Source organism: Sinohyriopsis cumingii, chromosome 18 (assembly GCF_028554795.1).
Source record: "Sinohyriopsis cumingii isolate HCF-2022 chromosome 18, ASM2855479v2, whole genome shotgun sequence".
Taxonomy (NCBI): Eukaryota; Metazoa; Mollusca; class Bivalvia; order Unionida; family Unionidae; genus Sinohyriopsis; species Sinohyriopsis cumingii.
Window position 1 is genome coordinate 20,493,064 of NC_142978.1, and position 24,229 is coordinate 20,517,292.

A 24,229-nucleotide genomic window follows, 5' to 3' on the forward strand; every position below is an offset into this window, starting at 1 on the left:
TATAATCGCTTCACTCACCGTCAATGATATTAACATCGACGAATCCAGCATATATCTCAACAATACCGTAGGGACCCATCTTCGCTGAGATAAATGCCTACCAAACCAAATATAACAAATTTTATGTAAATTTTCAGCAAACTCGAATGAAGTAACATAAGCGAATCCTGTCATGACAAAATCAGGTAACGGTCCGTTAATCGCAACTCTCGTCATCTCACTGGTAGGATGGCCGAATTTAGCAAAGTAATCCGCACAATCACCATATCCGAGGAAACTTCCAGGATAGCATGCGCTCATATCAACGGAAATCATATCCTCGAAATAATATTTGGTATTCCATAATCCTCCATGGCCGTATTCGATACAACTAAGTTGAATATCATTGAGAAATTCATTCCTTGTAGGTTTCCACGAATTTCTCTCTCTGGCAGCGTGAGCAGCAACAGATGGAACAGTAAAGCAGTTCGTTAATAGCTGATCAGGATTTGATGAATACTTCACCGCGATATTTTTCATTGATTCGTGTAATATTTCATCACGGTAAATATCTCCGCGTGGCAAGATAAATTGATCATACTTTTCTTCGCTTGAGAATAACCAAATTGATATTGGATCGGACGCGGCTAGTATTTTGATAAACCTAAACATTGCATCGGAATTGTCTTTCCCAAATTCCACAGGATAAAACTTAACAGAACGATCCCTCGGGAATATCATTACCGACTGTGTCCACGCATGTGAATTATGATCAATAATTTCGATTGGTGTTCCTCGAGAACTATACGGTGATGAATATAATATTTCTCCCGATAATGTTTTTACCGTGATAGGAAATTTAAGTTTCTTGCTTAACGCAGCAACATCGTCAATCGATGCGCCATCAGTAACTGTCTTTGCCCACGTGTTAATTTTATCCAATCTCAATTGAGTCAAGCCAGATCCACGACGAGCGTTTTTCATGTGTTCGATAACTCGCTCGGCAACGCAATTTATTTTCGGAGATTCCTTCATCGTAGGTAGGTTTTTCACATCAGGATTATTATTCAGCCGATAAATTCCATAAACAACAGCGCTAGAAGGATAAGCTCTAGCATAATAAGGACCATCAATTCCCAATAATAATCCCGGCTTCGAATTTTTATCAAAAACGACGTTTTTCTTACCGCCACGTACTGGATCTCGTTTATCTCGAATGATCCAAGTATCATCGGGTATTTGTGCAATAAATTTTATTCCAAAGATAAATCGCTCTTCCTTGTGTTCAGATTTTATATGCTCAATTATCTTTTTCGCTCGCTCCAAATTCATCGTAGCATCAACAGAATTAGTTTTCCAAGTTGACCAGGTATGAATCGCTCCATCATCGAAGAATTCCTTCTTTGCACGATCTACCTCAGGAATGATAAATTCTGCCTCATCAAGATCAAATGCATCCATTATTATATTTTAGACAAATGTTTAAATTATAATATGCAATGCAAATGGATAACAGTCGGATCAACAAAATCATGTGACAAATCCTGCAGAGGTGAATATTGTGGCGCTCATATATACGCAATTCGACGAGGTAACAAAGGACCACAACGGTGTTTAGTTTGCCAAGTTGGCATTCGGGGAAAAACTCGATTGTGTTTCTCTTGTGGTGGGAAAAAATATCGAGAATTACGAAGATACTATGAAAAAAGATCCTCGTCAGTGATAAAATGTGAAGAAGATTATATTAATCGTTTCAAAGCAAATTATGATTTAAACAAAGAGAATATCATATATGGAAATGAAATCAACGATTCCTGCAATGAAAATCTCACACGAGTATAGATCGCATCCAACCATCGAGGGATACGAGGCATCTACCGATGGTACCGTTAGACATATCAGAACAAAGAAACGTGTTGGTCGTATTTGTAATACAGGATATTTCAAATTTACCGCCTACAAAACAAATTATTACAATCACAGATTTGTGTTCGAATGTCACAAAGGACATATCAGGAAAGGACTTGTCATTGATCATATCGACGGAGATAAACTTAACAACAAACTTTCTAATCTTCGAGCAGTAACTCCGAGTGAAAATTCAAGGGTTGGCAATACTGGTGGTATATGGCTACCAGCTAAGGCCGTCAAATCGATAAATTTAGAAACAGGTGAGGAACTTGCATTCGAATCGATGACTGCAGCAGCAAAACATTTCAGTATTAATTCAGCATCGGTGTATCGTGCGGCAGAAAAAATAACTAGCGCAGCATTTTCTTATCGATTTGGCGAGTGGATCGAGTTTTCCTATACTCGAATAATATTTGATTCGGAAATCGAGGATGAAGAATAATTGAATATTACAAAATTAATATAATGAATGAGGAAACTATAAACGACATCATTGGAGCGATTGATGATCTGAAGAAAAAAATAAATCTTTCATCGGAGTTAGACACGAATAAAATTCGATCGGAATTCGAAACAATTGTTCAAGGAAAACTTGAATACAAATACACGCTACCGTCGGAGTATAAATTAATAAAGAAAATCCAGATTGCGATATACCAATCACTTTCGACAGTCAGCGATGATCGCGTCGAGGATTTTGTTAAATTATCGATGTTGGTGGAGAATGCTAGGTTGATTTTATCAGACGCATATGAATCACGAAAAATTACAAGTTCGCGTGTCAGACAATTGAAAAGACTTGTCGATGAAAGTAAAATTAGGGAATCATCTAGTTCCTGAATAATTTCTGTAAAACAAAAAAAAAGATTAATTTTGAAATTTCCCTTGGTTTTTATTTATTTTTTTCGCCTATTTTTCTCTGGGATATAAATTTAAAAATCTCACTCACGATCTTACTAGCAAATTGATACTAACAGTTTCTCCTCGTATATCAAGCAAATTTCCTTTTTGATCCGTTAGTTTGAAATTTATTCTTGTCAACAATCGATTATGACATCGCAGGTAAAACGGATTCATTGGTTCTTTTATTATCAAATAACCAGGAGATGCGCTAGGTGAAAACGAATACAATACAAATCCCTGATTCGCTTGATTCGACACTGACGAATCAACATTATAGCTACCCTCGACAACATCCGCGTGAAGATAAATCGCGATAACTTCCGTTATATTAACGATATCCGGCGATATATGTCGTCCACCTTTGTCAGGATTGTTATTGTGTTTAAGAATCAATTCTGAATGTACTTTTTTAGTCCATGCGGCATGTAATTTCGGAAATAAATCATCAATGGTATCAGTGACGGATTTTCTCATCGCATCAAAATCAGAATTGGGAAATTTGAAATTTGGCAGTGTTTCCTCGGTTAATTCAAATACTCTCATGAATTTTTGTTTTTCTCCTGAGTTTTTGATCAACTCGAATTTGCTAATAGGGAGAACATAGTCGGTAATTGATATATCGTCGACTATCGCCCGAATAAACATATCATGATAATATTCAATATCATTCGCAAGTTGATTTAAAATCTTCACGTGCTTTATAATTTCGCTACATGAACCAGATTTATTTAGGATGCATTCATGAAATGATCCTCGCAATAAATTTAATTGTAATTCGTGTTCTTGAATAAACTCGTCTAGTGTTCTTCTTACCAAGATACCGTCTATGGGGGCTATTATCCTGTTAATGTGGGTAGCGTCGAAGATTTTCACATCTGGGGGGATTTTAGGAAGAGGCAGCCATGAGAGAATTCTTTCGTTAATAAAAGTGAAAGCGAACATTACTAGGTTAAATTTGTGGTTATTCATGAGATTGATGGCGCTGTGGATCAAAGGTTTGTGTTTTGTATTTTCGTACCATCCTTCGTCGGTTGTAAAATCCGATTTTTTTGGTTCCGGTAGTTCTGGAAGGGTTTCCTCATACCAACCTGGAATAATAACATCCGATTTTTTTGGTTCTACCAGAGGTGCGACCTCGGGCCAACCTAATATGTTTCTAATCGATGATTGGTAAATATCAACAATATACGGCGATTTCACTTCTATCATCGATGACAACGTCGGTTCATGCGCAGATATCTTTATTCCCGGAGTAGCATCGCCGGTTATATTTGATATTCTAGTGATAAACTCATTATTCAGCTGATCAATTTCATAACTGCCCGTTGGTATACCAACGACGATCCAATCAGGTGTTCCATCGGGTTTATTTTTATTTGCAAAAACAAGTGAGTTGTTTGACATCAAATTACCAAATGATTTCGATCTAACATTGGGCCAGCTATTATAGACGCGCAATTGTGTTAATGCAATTTCGTTGACGCTGATTGGTGTTGAGAAATTAATGCTAAATTCTGGTTTCGTTGAACTTAGCGATATTAACGTTGTTGTCGGTGGTGTCGTGTTTGTCACGATCTGGGCTAACTCGGACATTATTAATATTCATTTGTTCAATCTCCGAGTAGATACTGATAATCGAAGAAAATTCTAGATCGGATATAATACCGTCATTAAGACTCTCCGAAAGTAACGATGATAATTTTGAGTACGCGTCATTGATCTTAGTTAGTTTATTTTTGTACGAAGATAGTTTCTCACTTGTGCACGAGGATATCTTTTTCGCGATAATATTTAGAACACCGGCAATTGTTGTTGTTGACGAGATTATTATTGTTGCTACGATTGGCGCTATCATTGTTACCGCGGATAGAATTATTCCTGCACCAGCGACCACAGCAGATACCGCGTACACAGCAACATCAATGGTAACTAATCTACGCTGATATTTCTTTATTTTTATCTGATAATCGTCGAGGAGTTTTTTTAGCGAATCCTGCCATGATCTCGCCTGATTGTAACGGTAATCCGATGCAGTCATTTATTAGTTAGTTTATCCAATCAATTGCGGGTATTTGGTAAACATATTCGAAAATTGTAAAATAATTGATCGGTCCCATGGTGGTTCTATCTGGTGGTTCTAACGTAAATGTTTCGTTGATATTTTTAGTTAGTAAAATATTTAAACATCCGGAAGATTCATCGAAGGTATGGTACCATTTATGTATTTTTATTGTTATCTTAAATTTTATCCTTGAGAGAATATATATTCGATATAACCCAGTAATTGGCGCAGAGAAGTTGAATAAATTTTCCTCGGGTTTCCATATGTTCATCCCAAGACCGTACACCACAAACGGTATTAAACAAGTAAGATTACCTGTTCTTACCTCTGGTGGAAAACTAATATTTTTTAATAATCCAATATGTTCCTTAACTATTGTTTCTTTTAAATCATCAATTTTTGTGGCTGCGTCGAGAAGTTTATTGTTCAAACTTCGCATCGTTGAAACATCCGCGTGTATTTCTCTCACAATTTCTCTGAGATCGTCGTGTGATGTTATATCGACCTTTTTGTCAATTTTTTCGTCGTACGTTGATGTATCTAACTTTTGACGCGCCAATTCACGTACCACGTTAATTTCATAGTTGATGGATTTTATTTTCTCATTTATTTGTCCTTGCATCACGTTAATCCCCTTGGTAAATTCAGGAACAACAACATCGCCGAGTTTAATAATTTCCTCGTTGATTTTTTTGCTGAGATCGTCGATTGATGGTTTCTGACCCATCGAGATATTTACTTTGTTAATTTCGGCAAGAATATTAGTAATTTCCTCGTTGATTTTTTTTATTTTCTCGCTGAGATCGTCGATTGATGTTTTATCGATTTTCTGACCCATCGCGGTATTTATTTTGGTAATATCGGCGAGAATTTCAGTGATATCCTCGTTGATTTTTCTTATTCTCTCGCTGAGATCGTCATGCGATGCTTGATCGGCTTTTTTCTTTGCTAGTTCGTTTGCGGCGGAGGAAGTATCGCTGGATGTTTTTATGTCCTCGTCAAATTTTTTGCTAAATTTAGCTAAGGCATCGTCAAGTTTTTTAAGGTCGTTATTTAGCCTGTTAAGTCTTTTTGTCATTCTGTCCTGAAGATCGTCGTGTAATGCTTTATCGGCCTTCAGAAGCAACGTTGCTGATAACTCTTTGTCGGATTTTTCCACATCCGCGATATTGGCCTTCAGGGGTAACTTCGCTATAATATCGGCGATATCAGCAATAGATTTTAATACCATCTCCGATTGGCGAGTAAACTGACTAATGTGATCGCGGTATTCGTCTCGCTTGATTATATCAGTTATTTTGACGTTGCTGGTTTGTAATCTTCCTTCGGTATTTTGAAAAACAGCAACTTCGCCAGGATCCACCTCTGACAGCGATAAAAGATTGTTAATATCGCTCTTGGTTGCAAACTTTGATGTATCGATGTCGACTGCTTTTTTTTCTTTTCTGAAGAGGGATCTACCGTAAATGTCAACCATGATATTTATCTAAGGTATATTCAAATAAAATTTTGCGATAAGAGTTGGATGATTTTGAAATTGCATCAAGGACATTAATTGACTCCGGGCCGCATATTGGTGGATCTGCTAATGTTTGTGTTGGAAGCGTTGAATACCAAACCGGAAGTCTTAGTTTTGACACGTATTTGATAAATTCGTTTGGTGGTGCTAATCCATACGAATCGAAGTAAATAACTTCGCGAGGATTAATCGCGTAAGCAACCCAGTGAGTGCCAGGACCAGAATTTTTATCAAGATTTATTATTCCTGTCTCTGTAGAATTTGGTTTGTCAGGTAGTTGATCTCGCATAAATACGCCTCTGAAAAATTTTATTTTCTTTTTTTTTGCTTCACTTATCAAATCTAAATTTGAGGCTGGTAGGCTCGACTTAACCCGGATCCGTACGGGGGTCGTCTTAGATAAAGACCGGATCCTTGTGCTAGCTGTGCGTCCCGTCTCCTTAATGCCTTTCCTAACAATCCCATGGCTACAAGCGGACCGATAAGAAAACCTCCCTTTTTTTGTTCCTGTTGTCGAATCATTTTGATCAAGGGAGCAGCGATTGCTGCTGATCCTGGTCTTTGTAAAAGACTTTTTAGGCCCCCCCGGAAATTTTTTAGGTTCTCCTCCTGGATATTTCCTCCTCCCTTTTTTTTGCGATATCTTCCTCCGGTAATTTTTTTTGCTAATGCGGAACCTATCCCTCCAAGCGCGCCTAATCCTACTGCCTTTCCAATCGCGGGGAGAGCTCCAGCTATCAATCCTGGAATAGCGGCCAATAGAGGGAAAATACCACCTATTTTGACCATATCTCTGATTGCTCCTATTGAGAGATTCAGGCGAATACCAGTATTTGCTGATTTGGCTCTGGTGAAATGTCCATGTTGATTTTTAGTTAACGATAGTTTGTTAGGTCCACCGTGAAGCTGATTATTTTTCAAGGTTAAACTTAAACCTCGTCGCGCTGTTGTTGCTGATTGAAGCTTTTTCACCTGACCGGGGGTCAGAGTTACGCTGACGTGATCGTATGGCATATTAATAATCACTTAATCTAAATTTGGAATTTATTACATGTTCTCTACGGGAGCGTCGATGACTCTCATTCTACCACTGATGCCTTCCAAGATCATTGTTCTATCACTGAGAATAACCGCGATGGCTCTTGCGTTTCCTCCTGTGTTAATTCTGGCTTTGAAATGAATATCAACAACTGATTGTTTTACCAAATCGAGATGTTCCAGGGAAAAGTAATAGATGGGATAGAGAGTATTAAAATCTAACTGTGATATTTGCAATCCAGTATCAATATTTTGATCACGCCCCATGAAACTTAACAATCGATGATACGCGCGTGCCGTAGATAAAAGTTCAAAATTAATAGCTATTTCCTCGGATGGTTCTTGTTGACCGTTTATTCTCAATGAAACGTTTGTTGCCGCGAATTGATCGAATATCATATGACTATGCATTTGATCGTATCTATTTGCATTTTGAAGAACAATGAAGATATGCCTAGGTGCCGAAACACCCTGTTGTGACGCAATTCGCCAGGTAAATATTCCGTTAATATTAACATCGCAGGAGTCGGTTGTTGTTGTTAGCCAGGACATGACGGATTTTCCCCCTTGATTCATGAATGATAATAATTTTTCTTCCTCGAGAATCGATGGTGTTATTGCTGGCATCCACAGAGTAATTTTAGTTAATAATACTTTACCGGCGTCGTTTGCCCCCGCACCCAAATCTCGCCAGATGGCTCTGCTATTGCCAGCCTCATCTCGAATAAAGGAAATTGTATGTTTTGCCCCGTAAATAACTTTCCTGAAATGCCGGCAAAATCCAAAAATATGAGATAGTGGAATTGCACAGGAGAAATTTCGTTCCCCGGCTGTTAGCATTTTCCTTCGCGTGGCAAATCCAAGATTGTAATTGGGATTGGTGTTAATAATCATATCTTCGAAAGGAGTAGGACCAACGGCTTGAGCAACAACAGGAGGATCAGCACGATTATTCGGTTGTCTGATAATATACTGGACATGATCAGCTTGATTAGAGTTATCCTTGGTGAACATCATACCAGGGCCGGCCGATCTGGTAAAATCATCCGAGTATCTTGCTAGGCCTATGATCGTTGTTGCTATATCAACATTGTCATTGATTGATTCAATCTCTCTTCCGTCGATCATGTAAGTAGCGCTCTTGAATAACGCCATGATACCGTTGTTGACAAATCCGATTTTGAAATTATTGTCATAATCAGTATTATCGGTTTTCTTAATTTTCCCAACAAATTCGATATACGCCTCAGATGGAAGAAAATATCTCGTTGTATCGTGGACTTGAATTTCCTTACGATTAGCTGTATTTGGGTCAACTACGTCGTATGAGAAATACTGTAAATCTCGTACTGATGTGTCCCTACCTACGGGCTCATCCATGTCAAACACTTCATTTGACACTCTTGCGAACATTATTATTAATGATATCGTCTAAAACGAAGACCATCACCTGAAATAAAACTTGTATTTCCAAGATTTGTATTTGCAATTTCATGCGCTAGATTTGTATTTGCAATTTCATGCGCTAGATTTGTGTCTGCTAGATTTGTGTTTGCAATTTCATGCGCTATATTTGCTTTAGCAACTTCCTGTGCTAGATCGTTTATTTTCTTATTTGCTGCATCGTTTATGGTTTTGCTAATTTCGGGTGGCATTTCTCTGGTGATAGGTAATTTGACGGGTCGTTTTTTACGTATTAAATTTAATATTTTATTTTTGACAGCATTGAAGCCTTTACTGGCTAAATTGCCAATACCAGAAACAGCGGTCTCGCCGATCTTTCCTATTGCTTTTAATCCTAATTGTTTGATCGCAGGACCAATTTTAGGTGCTACTCGAGTGACAAGACTTCCAATAATATCGCCAAGTCCATTGCCGTGGATATATTTGTATACTGGCAATCTAGAGTTAACTACGCGGACCTGTCTTGGTCTGCGTTGATGTTTGTGAATAATCATATTATTTCAATTATGTTGTTTTAATCAATGAGTTCATCAACGAGTTCCTTGTAAATGTGAGAATCAATTACACCACCACGAAATAATCGCTGACAAATATCTGATGCTTCGTTGATTATTTCGCGAGAGTTATTTCCAGCTCGTTTTCCTCCGATTAATACTTCGAGGCGAGATACGTCGTTGACAACACTGTCAGGGCAGACTGTATATCCGTGTCCTGTTTTTGGTTCTGAACTACCTCCCCAATCTAATTGATTTATTTTTTCTATAAAATTTATGTAATCAGGGTCGTTTGGGTTAATAGATTTATTCACAGAAGCAAAATACACCATATTGATCCAATCTTTTCTTGACAAATCTGCACGAGAATACTGCGGTCTCAAATATTTTTCCGAGTCTGTAAGACCAAATCTAGCTATTTGAATTAATTTATCTTCGTCACTAAATTGTTCAAGAGCATCGTCAGTAAAAAAATTTGATGGTGTAAATGGTTTTTGTCCAATTTTTGGAATTTCCTTTGGTTCGGTTTCAATTTTACTAGATGAAGGTAATAATGCTTGTTCCTGACCAACTTTTTGCTCATGTTCATATTCATGTATAGCATTGTAAAATTCAGAATATACTGGATCATTGCGTTTAACCGATCTGACATCTCTGTACACATAATATATCCACTTTGTCCATTGCACAAATGTTACATTTTCAGCTTCACCGGGCTTCATAAATTTTTCTCGTGTTGCTTTCTTATAATTATCTGCAGTAAATTTTACAACATCATCCGGACTCATTGATTTTATCATTGCGACAGCTTCATTGGTAAATTTATCGGCACCCGACCTTACTCTTTCCCCCCTCTGGGGTTGATCTTGTTCTTCTTCTTGTTCTTCTTCTTCTTGTTCTTCTTCTTCTTGTTTTGGTTGTGTCTGTGTTTGTGCTTGTACTTGTTCTTGTGCTTGTGTCTGTGTTTGTGCTTGTTTTTTTGCTTGTGCTTGTGCTTTCAACACTGCTTGCACTTGTGCTTTTGTTCGTGCTTGTTGTATTTGTCCTTGTAACCTTTGTGTTTGCGCTCGCACTTGCGCTTGTGCTTGTGCTTGACGTGCTTGTGTTTGTTCTTGATGAATTTGATCAAGCCGGCCAGGAACAACTCGAGTATGTTGCTCGATATCTCTCGTCATGGGAATAAGCCCAAGATCTTTAAGTTCCTTATCCTTTTGTTGTTTGCCATATGCGACTTGTTCGATAACTCCAGTGACTGGACTCAACCATTTTGACGATACCTCACCAATATGATATTGTGAATCATCGTACTCACGAACTTTTTTCTTAAATAATTGTTTTGTTGGAATAAGCTTCTTTACTGCCGCTAATTCTTCTCGCGCTAATCTGGCAGAATGAGGCTCTCCAACTGTGCTAGTTTTTCGACTCATCTTATTTTCAATGATATTATTTTAATGTGAAGTAAAATTAACATTTGCAGTCCTTTCCTTGCAATCGCACACAAATTTTACTATACCCCCCCCAAAAAAAAATTGTTGTTTTTTTTATGTCTGAAATTGCATCCTGGGTCGAAATTTCGCTGATTAATTTGCGCAGGAGGGTTTATTTTTGAAATCTGAGGGTTGTACGGATAAAGTTTGTGTGGGAGGCTTAATTTTATCTGAGCCACCTGGTCTGTAGAACTTCCCTGCTGCTGTCGCATTTTGATAGAACGGAGTATTTTATTTATTTCGAAATAACATTCCAACAGCAGGTACGTGAAAAACTGGATATAAAAAAAATGTAAAACGCAACGAATCGGTCGCAATGACTCGCGCAAGTGGATTAGCTGATATTCACTCATATGTTTTAGCAATGTCATTTTCATCTGTTAAGAGAAATAGGTGCTCGTCACAGGCAATTTATTTTTTTATGAGATATGAAACCAGTCTGTGTTAGGTGGTATATTATATACCCTGTTTAAAAATGACAGCGATTTATTGGCTGAATAGTGGAAAAAAATGGATATAATTCAGAATAAACCTATTCAAGTGTAAATTTTACGCAAAATGTTGACTCATATTTAAAACCATTTCCATTTTATTGCTGTCGCAGCAAAGGTACTACCAGATGTAAGCTGGGAGATTTCACTGGGATGCAAATGTATTGTGGGCACCTGCAATTTTCTGGTAAACGAACAGCGAAGCCTATCATTTTCTTCGTTTTGAAAGTATCACATTGGATAGATCGTCCATAGAATGAAATAGGCTTTTGTCGGTCTTACCACAAACGAGAGTATAGTAATTTGGATAAATAATAACATTACTGTCTCTAAGAACTAAATTAATTGTATTTGCCTGTACAACAAAACAAAAGACACTTTACTTCTAAATTGGCAATATGGACAAATTACTATCAATGGTTCAATGCAAATCAGTAGGGCGGTAGCATTTTATAATCGTATTGTTTTCATTATCCATATTCTCTAGACACGCAAACCTGTTTTATGGGATGAAGGATGCGATTATCTCCTAGATGTTGCTGTAGCATAATTTAATTTGTTGTTGAAGTGCTCTTGATGGAAATTTTAGCTATTAATGGGCCGATAATCACCGTGGCAAAAAGTGAATTTATATCAAGTCTTGAATTAAACGTTTTCGTTTAGACCGTATGATTTTGTTGGTCTTGTTGATTTACGGCACAAGTGTTTTGTGCTACAGCAATTGAAGTAAAATATCATGCCAAGGGACACGCAACGCTAGCCAATCCAAGTTGATCTGATAGTAGGATTCGAACCCGCACCCTTAGGTCGCAAATCTTACACTCTGACCACAGAACCACTGCTGCTCCTGCCTCCATTACTCGACCCTTATGACATGCAGACGGAGCATCGGGTCTATCCTACAACCACATCACTCCTTTTGCTTATTAAGATCAATTACAAGTCTGTTTTCCATTTTGATGTCATCCAGTGTACTGCGAAAATCGTAACCAATCCAACAGTCTCATCAGGGTACCCACGCATATGCAACCATGAATAACACAATGAAGCAAATAAAGAAATCATTTACGTTATAGTTGAATGGTAAGTAGGGAAGATTAAGAAGCTAAGAAACAAGCAATGCATCTGCGATGGAGTGGAATTAAAGAATTTAGATCATTTAGCCGTTCGAATTATATCGAAGCGAGTTCAAGATCGGTGAGTTCAACTTAATAGTTCTGTTTCGTAAATAAGCAAAACAAATACGATCTTATACACCTTAATAGCAAACAGTGACAGCACGGCCTCCATTTACACATGAAAGGTACTACAATCAAAAGACATATTACAATAAAGTGATATTATTTTATTTGATGAAGGGACCCATTAAGTAAACAGGAAGACTGATTAAGATAATTCGAAGGAGGAAAAGAGGTTGTAATATTTACGCACAGAAAGTTTAAAAAATAGACTGAGGAACTCGTCATTTGATTCATTTTGATTTTCCATCAATTCTGTTAATCTGCATTTGATTAATACCGATCAAATGCGTCATTATACATTATAAATTTGAATGGTATCTCTTTCATGACAGGTTCTAACAGTCTGTTTTAAGTTTTATTTTAATTTTCTTTATATCAATCTACATCAACATATATTGTCAGGTGTCAGAATAAATTTTCGATCTTGTATTGTCCCTTAGAATGCGTGATTCATAACACATGTACCAACAAAAACAAATTATATCGGTTTTTATTCTGAGGCGAATCAAAAAATATGTTGCGTTAGCTAGAAAACACTAAATTTGACCTTTGCTGTCGTTCTTTTAAGTTTATATAAACAGTACAACCTTAATCGTTTTCGACTCCTATTGTAATCATGCATGCACAGGTTTGATATTAAATCAATAAAATCCATTTTAAGTAAGAACAGGTGGTCTCCATAATAAAGATAATCATAGTCTGATAGTCTTAACCAGAATTTATTTCGAAATCTCAATCTCAATACAGGTTGAGCCTCCAGAAACAATCTAAAATTGCAATAATCAATAAGTTTAAAAAAATCTGTACAAAGTTCTTTTTTGTTATTTAAAGTCTGGAAGAAATACTGTTCATCCTTATGTCAAATTATTTTAAACACTGTTTGTTAATCTGGTCATAAAATAAGTTATATTGGAACAGGCAACACAAGAGTAATTGGAATTTAAAATTAAAATTAAAAGTCATGCTATCAAATCTGACAAAACTCTAATTTTATTGATTCTGAATATTTATAGCATTAAAACAATCGGTATAAAATATGAAGCATTCATTACAGTTTAGCAGTTCATCAAGTAGTCCAAATAAAAAATTGAATGTCTGTCTTTTTAGCAATCACGAGTTTTTCATTTAATTATGTAAAACCGTAAATAGCAAACTATCTCTCTGCAACTTTTATCTATGTCTGATACATTATGTTTTTTAAATCAGAAAAACTGTATATAAAAAACAACAAAAACAATTTTCGAAAAGAACGAAAATGAACAGTTTCAAGAAACTTAAGTCATATTTAAGACTAAATTACCCCACCCACTAATTATCTGAAGAATTTTCCACAAGAAATCGTTGGCCATATAATTTTAGAGACATTTATCGGCTGAAAAAATACTAAGAACCACAAAGGTAAATATGCGGAAATAACGCAAATTCCATTTCATTGTGCAGATATTAGAATATGTTGACTGCTCCGGTGGCCTATTTAGTTAGAGTGTCCGCCTCGGGTGCGGGAGGTCGCGCGTTCTAGGCCATACCGAGTCATACCATAGACTATAACAATTTTACTACCAGCTGCCTCGCTAGGCGCTCAGCATTAAGAGGTTAGTCGAAGGACTGCTCGGCCTGGTGTCGTCATAATGTGTCTTGGTGGTTCATGATGCTACATGTCTGCGGCATGATGCCGCAGTGCTAGACATCACTATAAACTGCCACACACAGCAGAAATCATAGCGATATGACTGAATAATTGCTAAAGCTACCTTAACAAATCACACGTACACACGCGCACAGAATATGTGACGTTTCCATTTTTTACAACGTCAGTGCTGAATACCTGTCTAAAGTTTAAGTCCTTCTTTTGCCCAGGTAACTTTGCACCTCCTTTTGTAACCCCTTTGTGAGGGTCCGTAAGACTGATACATTTAAAAGCAAGAATAAGATGCTATCAATTCTTTGTTTAATTGCAAAGTAGGGAGTAGACCGGAAGTGATGTTGGACTGTTTGTCCCGTGCTGCCACCTATGGAATTAATGAGATTCTACTAACTGCGATCCCTCATTGGAAGGCAGTCAGCTTAGACCTGAGGTGTGTAGTTTCATTATGTTGCATAATGTAGGAGAACATGTGAGTAATGTTCCCACAATCCATATTACATATACCTATTTATTGTGTATATCCCTTTCTTCAATTGTCTTTAATGTGCCTTACCTCTGTTCGAAATTAGTATTACTCCAAAAAGGCACAAATTAACTGTACCTATCCAAATGGACCGTTCTGGTGGCCTAGTGGTTAGAGCGTCCGCCTTTGATGCGTGAAGTCGTGGGTTCGATCCCCGGCCGAGTTATACCAAAGACTTGGTAATAACAGATGCCTCGCTTGGCGCTCAGCATTAAGACGTTAGTGTTAGGACTGGTCGGCCTGGTGTCAGGATAATGTGACTGGGTGGGACATAATGCTACGTGTCTGCGATATGATGCCCCAGCGCTAGACATCACTATAAACTGTCACACAGCAGACATCGTAGCGATATGACTGAAAAATTGTCAATGCTACGTTAAAATTCCAAGTCACACACACACACACACACACACACACACACCTCTATCCAAATGATTGCTGTAGTCGTGCAATCAAGGTAGAACTGTTTGTTTGCATACGAGATATGAGCGGTGTTACCGAATTAGACTGCACGATGTTATATAGTGTCAGTGAAAGAAAACGATTCATAATACATACATGGCCAAAATTGGATATTGATAAAGAATTCTAGACTGGACCCCAAATCTCATACTCGTCTTGTAATTTAATGCAGGTACAGTAATATATTTTGACAGTCTTGGCTAATCATCGTTATCCTACATCCGAGTTTCGAACTTTCATAAGACTGTATTGGTTTTCATTGACTTTCCAGAGTGCTTTAAATTAAATCGAATTCAAGATGATTATGGGAAACGTATTTATGTGCTAGCAAAATGCAAACGGTTACAAAAATCCTATTAAGACTTGACATATTGTTTTAATGGCCAAAATAAAGAATATCATATGCTAATATTAAAATTACACATATATGTAAATAGGAATGTAGTATTTATATCGAGTATCTGTTTCATTCAGTTTTTATGCCTTATCCCTTAAAGTTGTTAGACCATGTGCCCAATCCCAATGTATCACACTGTGACAATAAAATATATTTTGACAATTCCTTACATTTTGAAATGACATTAATGTTTACGGAACAAAGAAATTTTTATTGTCATTCATGGTGAAAGTAAACAGTTGTCTAATGTCACACGCTTTCTCTTCATCGAAAAATTTACACATGTACAACCAATTTAAACATGTACAACCAATACACAAATCTTATCGTCAGATCTTACTTGCAATTTAAAAAAATGAGACGCAACGCCCATTAATAAAAATCAACAAAATACGAGGGTAAATTTTGGAAAGAAAAGCATACCTACATGTCTACCTACCTACCTACCTACCTACATACATACATACACACACGTACATACATGCCTACCAACCTACCTGCCTACCTACCTACATACACACACACATACATACATACATACATAGATACATACATACATACATACATACATACATACATACATACATACATACATACAAAACACGCACACACACACACACATACATATATACATACCTACATACATACATACATACATACGTACATACATACATACATACATACATACATACATACATACATACATACATACATACATACATACATACATATATACATACATAAATACTGCTGAGATCTCTTTTCTGGAACAATGGTAGGAACGGATACTTTTAAAGTAATGTGTTCGAATAAAAAACAAAACAAGCTATTTTCAGAACAACAAAAAGTAAATGAAATATGCAGATTTGTTCCCCCCTTTATTTAGGTGTGTCCATTTAGCCAGCAGAAATAAGATTTATTCGTCGTCTTGTTTAATTGGCTCTAATGCTTTTAGTTTCCTACCAATACCTTCAGTTGCATTTTGATCCTCGAATTTTGTGTTTTGACTGGTAAAATGGTAAGTCTCTGACAGATATGCAATATCCTTGGCTTCAGTATTCTTTACTATACTATTTTTTATAAACCCTAGAAAGGTTACTAATATTTCTCCTAAATATATGTTTAAATGATCAGAATACACACGTTTTTCCCCCTGATTTAGGTGTGTCTAACGTAAAAGCCCTTTATACATGTCCAACCCAAACGATAAATGTTTTCAAAGAAGTTCACATGTACAGCAGCAAGTCATTAATATCAGGTACGTTGTAGGGAGCAAAAAAATGTGACAGCCAGACAAACAAGTGAACAATCATTATACAGACACAACGCTTCTCTTTGTTTTAATTCTTTTTATTTACTGTTTTAACGATACTTTTTATTTGTATTTATTTCTATTTCATATCATTATAATGTTCAATAATTTAAACTTAAGTTGTATGGTTTACATACTGAACGATGTATCATGTATCTGAAACTTTTCAATTATTAGTAATTTGTTTGTTTAAGGAAGGCTTACTCATTTCTCTAATCATATTGGCATACTCGTCTTCAAACATTATTTTCATTACGCCATTTTTTAAATAATTTTCCACACTGCATGAAAACCCCATTTTAATACTACCGGGCATGACAAACATAATCATCCAATTATTGTAGAAAATGTTAAACTATATGAAAAATGTTATTTGATGAAAAGCCAATTTTGAAAAATATCACAAGAATGAAAACTGGTTGACATCATTGATACAGATGATTCGTTTTTCACACACTGAAACAAAGAAGTCGAATTGAAGAGTTTCACATTCAAGACATAGGACACTTCGCTGAATGAGATATACACTATTTGTAGTATTTGTACTATATGACATGTACTCACAACGTATTTTCATTGGTTATTCTCACAGTAACCCAGGGTAGGACGCTAACCATTGGAGTACCTGAAATAGCAAAGATAGAACGAATACTAAATATACAGTTTGTGATTGTATAACATCAAGGCAAATTCAGTTATTAAAGTAGTACAGAATGGAAAAACTATCCATGCAAATCGGTTTTTCCTGTCTTTTATTCATTCCTTCTTTCCTGAAAACATTAATAATCTAATTTTTGTGTAATATAGTTACTTTTCATAAAGTACACAAACACCGGAGTACAAGAATAAACCGTTGTTTTATGTCGAGAAGGTAAAATCTTTTTAGATATGTTGAATCAATTGCTTATGACTTTTTAAAATATGAAACAACATCAAAATACTAAGATGAGCTGAAACAAATAATTAAAGTATTCATTTTATTAAATGTTTGTTTTCTCGGGTATATAAGATACTTGGAAATATTTTTTACCATAGATTGCAAATCTTAGAAAATCTTTTTTGATTCTGAAGAATCTTAAAATAACATATCTGTTTATTAAAGGTAAATTAGATGTGCCCTAAACGAATAAATAAAACAACCTTTTTAAGCCAATAAAAACTGCAGTTTAAACTAATAATTATTTGATAATAGTATAATACATTTTCCACACAGTACCGTGTGTTCGAATTAGTTCTATGGAAAGAGTAAATCGAATTGAATTTATATAAGTACATTTACTTCCTTACAAACAAAAACAATCTGGAATTTCGATATCTTGTTTTTCTTGTCAGAACGAAATCAAAGAGATAAGATTGCAAATGGTACAGTGTTGCAAACGGTACAGTGTTTCAAATGATTTGGTGTTGCAAAAGATACAGTGCTGCAAACTGTACAGTGATTCCAATGATGCAGTATCCGTTGTTTCTCAATTTTAAAAAATCTAATGTGTGCAATATTGTCAGGTGCATGAGGGTGAATCACTCTTTAGCTCTTGCAAACAGGGCTATAAATATATATATCAGTAAAACTGGGGTATGTGTTATTTGTATTTACGACTCCGTATAGAGCTTTGTTAGATTATGGTCATTATTCGTTTGACTATTGCGAGTCAGTGTTGGAAAAATATATCTCAAACCAAGTAATAAGCCATTTTCTAGGAGCGATGTCATAATGGACATTATTAACGAAAATGTATGGTAGCTTGGATTAGTTTCGTAAAATGACCTCTAATTTCTTAACATAACGAATTCTCTTGATATTCAAATGTTGGAATGTTTAGTAAGTTAATAATTTAGTAGGACTAATTCTTTGTGTTAGGTGTGTGGGTCATGTCTTGTGGAACATGGCGTGAAGTACTTATATTCGGCTTTGGAAAGCTTTTTGTTGATTAATACAAATATGAAGCAAGCAAAATCATGCAAGTGTGAAATTAGAGTTTCATGATGTGTGGTCATTTGGTGATTAGATGAAATTATTTGTTGTCACGTTAACAACGAATCTTGTATTGAGGTCCCTGGAAATAGAAGAAACGATGGGACTCCAACCTGAGTCACGCATGTGTTTGATTCGCTCTGTAGCGAGAACCTTGATTGTAACAATACCATACACATCATAATTTGGGTTAGCGCATGCAACCACCCATGCAAAGACCTGCAACAAGGACCAATCCGAATTAAACCCGGCTTTCTTCCTTTATATGTTCAGTCGTCATTCAGTTTTCAAAAACTTTTAAAATAAAAGCAAAGTTTATTTAAAGATATTTTCATAAATATTTAGTCATGTCGCAGTCAGAAAAAAAACTTTGCAATCTAGTTTACTATAATTGATTTAATAAAACATATATTTTATTTAAAATATGCCTGATTACGTATTTCGTTTAGTTATTAATAATGCAGTAATGAATCACAAATGACCAGAGTCACTGACTCCTAGTCTGAGACAATCATAGCTCCTGATCATACTGCGTTACCGTTCTTTAAATCTCCTGAAAGCAGAGAATTTTAAGGAAACATTGCTGTCTTGCTTGGTTTTGCTGATTTGTAATGGCACAAATGCGCTGAGATACCAACATAACAATGTAGAAAATCTATTGCAAAAAAAACCCAAAAAAACAAACAAAACGAATAGCTACATTAGTTTCGATATAGCGATTATGATGGTTTTTACTGGTTATATAGAAAAGCATTTTTGTAAAAGTTAAATGTGTTAAAACGACAGACATGGGTTCAGAAATAGTGTTGATGGGGAAGAGGCAAGAAGTCTTTGAAATACAAACCCTGGTCAAGAACTAGGGGGAGAAGTTCCCATAATCCCCTGTTTTTTTTTTTTTGTTGTTGTTGTTTTATTTTTTATTTTTCGTTTATTTGTTGTGTTGTATCTCCTTTTTCAATTTTCCAAGATTAATCTTACGCAAGGATACATTCCGGTTTTTGTTTCGCGCTCATATTGAAGAAAGAGTATCCGTCCCCCCTCCCTCCCTCCCCCCTCCGATCTGCCGCTGAATGATAGTTTGCTTTGGTTTATACTTATCTCAACATAGCCTGGAAATTCTTCCTTACCCCAACCCAGAAGCAGGTACCACCGGATGCTTCCTCTTTCGGAGAAGACGGATACCATGACTAATGTGTGGAGATAGAGTCCCTCGACAAAAATCCACATATAATTGGCTGACAAGATGTAATGAAACAGGGTGTATAACAACTTGCATTCCCAGTGCTGTAAACATAAGAAAAATATTCATATCTACTAAGCCTTTGTAACACAAATTTATATTGTTAAAAATAGCATGATGTGACAGAAAACACGATAACCCATTAATTCACGACGCCGGAAGGAAACTACTTATTTGTTTCCATGCCTCTTTCTTTTGTGCTTTGATAATAATTGCAAATAATGGTTAAGCTAAAATTATGTTAATAATTTCTTGAGATTCGTTTTTATTTTTATACCTGTTATGAAATTATATGAATTTAGTTTCATGTTTACAGAATTAATGAATTCTTGACCCTTTATAATTGACGACACACTGTGCACGAACGCCCATCTCTTTCTTTATGGCAATTCACACAGTGTGTACCTGATTTTCTGGCCTACTGACTTAAAAAAATAAATACATATAAATGACCAGCAAAAGTAAATTATAAACACATGGATGATTCTGTCGGATAGCAGTGATTAATTATATATATGTAAGGTCAAATAGACAAGAAAATCAAAGCATGAAACAATACGTTATAGAAATATGCTATAAAGTTGGTAATGTCCAACAGGCTTTGCATCCTGGGACCAAGACGATTCTTGTCTCGATGTCTGCTCATAATAACGCTGGTTAATGTCCATTGTTTCAATGCATTGTACACAATCAGGAATATGTGTGACACACTTGAAAATGTACAGATTTTAGATGGCTTAAACGATTTTTGATTATTATAAAGTCTCAACTTTATTCGTTTGTGTAACGTTCAACAATACACATAAGCAAGTTCTTAATGTACGACGACAAAGGACACTTAAAAAGACATAACAAACACGAATCACACAACTGATATATAAAAAAATGTGTGTACATGTTTAATAAAAAATTTACTGAAACTCCTTATCTCGCATCCATATAACAATATCGGCAAAACAGTATTATCATAAGCATACAATTGTAAATCTAATTGTAAAGATAAAGTACTTGTTCTTTTGGAATTACGGAACAGACGCGCTGTTGAGATTGAAACATGAAAGCTGGCTTTTGATAGAAATTACTAACAACGGCTAGAGATCTGGCGTTCGATAGTAGTTGTTCAATCCGTATTCCGTATCAAAAACCTAGGTCTGAAATACTTAATTACCTTCTTTACGTACGCGCATTTATATTTTTAGGTTCAGTAAAACGTTTATAAATCACGTTTAGTTTTGAACTTCGTTCATACAGTAAAGCTACTAACATTTACGCAGCGTAAGAAAGGGGGTATGAAATAATTACAAAACCGCATTCTTGGAACTCGTCTGATATGGCATATATATATATATATATATATATATATATATATATATATATATATATATATATATATATATATACACACACAATATTTTTGTATGTATGTATGTGTGTGTGTGTATTACATCATACCGGTCCTTCGGTAATAAAAGTTACTGTGTTATTGGCTGTTTCCACATCAGATGCAAATCCCAATCCCTCTACCATTAGCAAGTCTTTGACAAGAGAGATGACGGCACGCAGGATGAAGGAGAAAAACATATTTACATGGACGGTATTTCTTGGACAATGAAGTTTCCTAGGAAACAGAGAAGAATAGGACAATTATATTAAAATACATATCTTAACCAGTAAATCTTACAATATTCTCTTAAATAGCATGTTCTCTAAAGGAACGAATCTTGTTACCATAGCGTTGAGACATATGAGACAGATCATTTATTTTATGGGCGAGGGGGAGAAGGGGCCTGGAATTTCATTTTTTTTATCCGGCACCAAACAACTTGAAAAAAATATTCTTGCTGTGATTTTAGATTAAACATGTAATATATACTGAGAAATATTCTTTTAAATGAAACCCTCCTAATAACGGTACAAAAGAAAATCCCAGCCACATCCCCCTCCATAACTTTTAATGATCGTTTCCTAAAATAATTCTTGAAATCTACACAATTTTAGTTCTTCATATTGATTTCAAATAATCCTATCAATTTTTCAATATGCAATTTATTTTGATAATAATACATTGAAAAACAAAAAATAAACACGCTCATTATTTATTGAGTTTAATGTTTTTTGCTAATAGCACTAAGTATGGTCAATATAGCTAATAGCACTAAGTATGGTCAATATAGCTAATAGCACTAAGTATGGTCAATATTGCTAATAGCACTAAGTATGGTCAATATAGCTAATAGCACTAAGTATGGTCAATATAGCTAATAGCACTAAGTATGGTCAATATAGCTAATAGCACTAAGTATGGTCATATAGCTAATAGCACTAAGTATGGTCATATAGCTAATAGCACTAAGTATGGTCAATATAGATAATAGCACTAAGTATGGTCAATATTGCTAATAGCACTAAGTATGGTCAATATAGCTAATAGCACTAAGTATGGTCAATATAGCTAATAGCACTAAGTATGGTCAATATAGCTAATAGCACTAAGTATGGTCAATATTGCTAATAGCACTAAGTATGGTCAATATAGCTAATAGCACTAAGTATGGTCAATATAGCTAATAGCACTAAGTATGGTCAATATAGCTAATAGCACTAGTATGGTCATATAGCTAATAGCACTAAGTATGGTCATATAGCTAATAGCACTAAGTATGGTCAATATAGATAATAGCACTAAGTATGGTCAATATTGCTAATAGCACTAAGTATGGTCAATATAGCTAATAGCACTAAGTATGGTCATATAGCTAATAGCACTAAGTATGGTCAATATAGCTAATAGCACTAAGTATGGTCAATATAGCTAATAGCACTAAGTATGGTCAATATAGCTAATAGCACTAAGTATGGTCAATATAGATAATAGCACTAAGTATGGTCAATATTGCTAATAGCACTAAGTATGGTCAATATAGCTAATAGCACTAAGTATGGTCAATATAGCTAATGGCACTAAGTATGGTCAATATAGATAATAGCACTAAGTATGGTCAATATAGCTAATAGCACTAAGTATGGTCAATATAGCTAATAGCACTAAGTATGGTCAATATAGCTAATAGCACTAAGTATGGTCAATATAGCTAATAGCACTAAGTATGGTCAATATAGCTAATAGCACTAAGTATGGTCAATATAGATAATAGCACTAAGTATGGTCAATATTGCTAATGGCACTAAGTATGGTCAATATAGCTAATAACACTAAGTATGGTCAATATAGCTAATGGCACTAAGTATGGTCAATATAGATAATAGCACTAAGTATGGTCAATATAGCTAATAGCACTAAGTATGGTCAATATAGCTAATAGCACTAAGTATGGTCAATATAGCTAATAGCACTAAGTATGGTCAATATTGCTAATAGCACTAAGTATGGTCAATATAGCTAATAGCACCAAGTATGGTCAATATAGCTAATAGCACTAAGTATGGTCATATAGCTAATAGCACTAAGTATGGTCAATATAGATAATAGCACTAAGTATGGTCAATATAGCTAATAGCACTAAGTATGGTCAATATTGCTAATAGCACTAAGTATGGTCAGAAACCTTAAATCCCTTAAATCTAAATGTTTTTCTGCTTCCGGAATAACCTTGAACCTGAAATATTTGTTTTCAATTCTTCGCACAGCTAAATGGACCGGTTGATCTTTCACAGGAGCCCATTTCAAACTTGAAATTAAATATGTCTTCCACGTATCACAAACAGTGCTCAGATTAAATGTAATAGTAATCAGTGTTATTTCTAAGCTGATGTTGATAGATTTATTAAACCTTTCACCCAGAAAATGCAGTCATCGTCTTGGAATCGTGGTTAGTGGATCTAAGTGAAACAGACCAGAGCAGGACAGAGTAAAACTTCATTTACACGTAGGTCACGAAGATAATGTTTTTTCAACAAATTGCGTACGTACGATGTTAGCTAAATAACACACAGTCATTTTTTTCTAGTCTTTATATATTATTGATTATATTTCGATTATATATGAGTTCAGTTTCTTTTAACATCGATAAAGTTGCTACATAACCAGTTGGGGTTTATTGTTGCAATTGTTGGTGTGTTTTTAAAATT

The 24,229-nt window shown here is 35.4% G+C and overlaps 1 protein-coding gene across 1 annotated transcript in view; it reads right to left on the reverse strand.

The window, feature by feature from the left end:
- The window catches only part of LOC149776189 (secretin receptor-like), a 116,572-nt gene that overhangs the window by 17,378 nt on the left and 74,965 nt on the right, over positions 1 to 24,229 (reverse strand). Inside the window, exons 6-8 of the mRNA XM_089942505.1 lie at positions 21,593 to 21,758; positions 20,028 to 20,184; positions 17,493 to 17,553 (exon numbers count right to left, since the gene is read on the reverse strand). Coding sequence (XP_089798631.1) covers positions 17,493 to 17,553; positions 20,028 to 20,184; positions 21,593 to 21,758 — 384 coding nt within the window. The remainder of the gene's footprint in view (positions 1 to 17,492; positions 17,554 to 20,027; positions 20,185 to 21,592; positions 21,759 to 24,229) is intronic.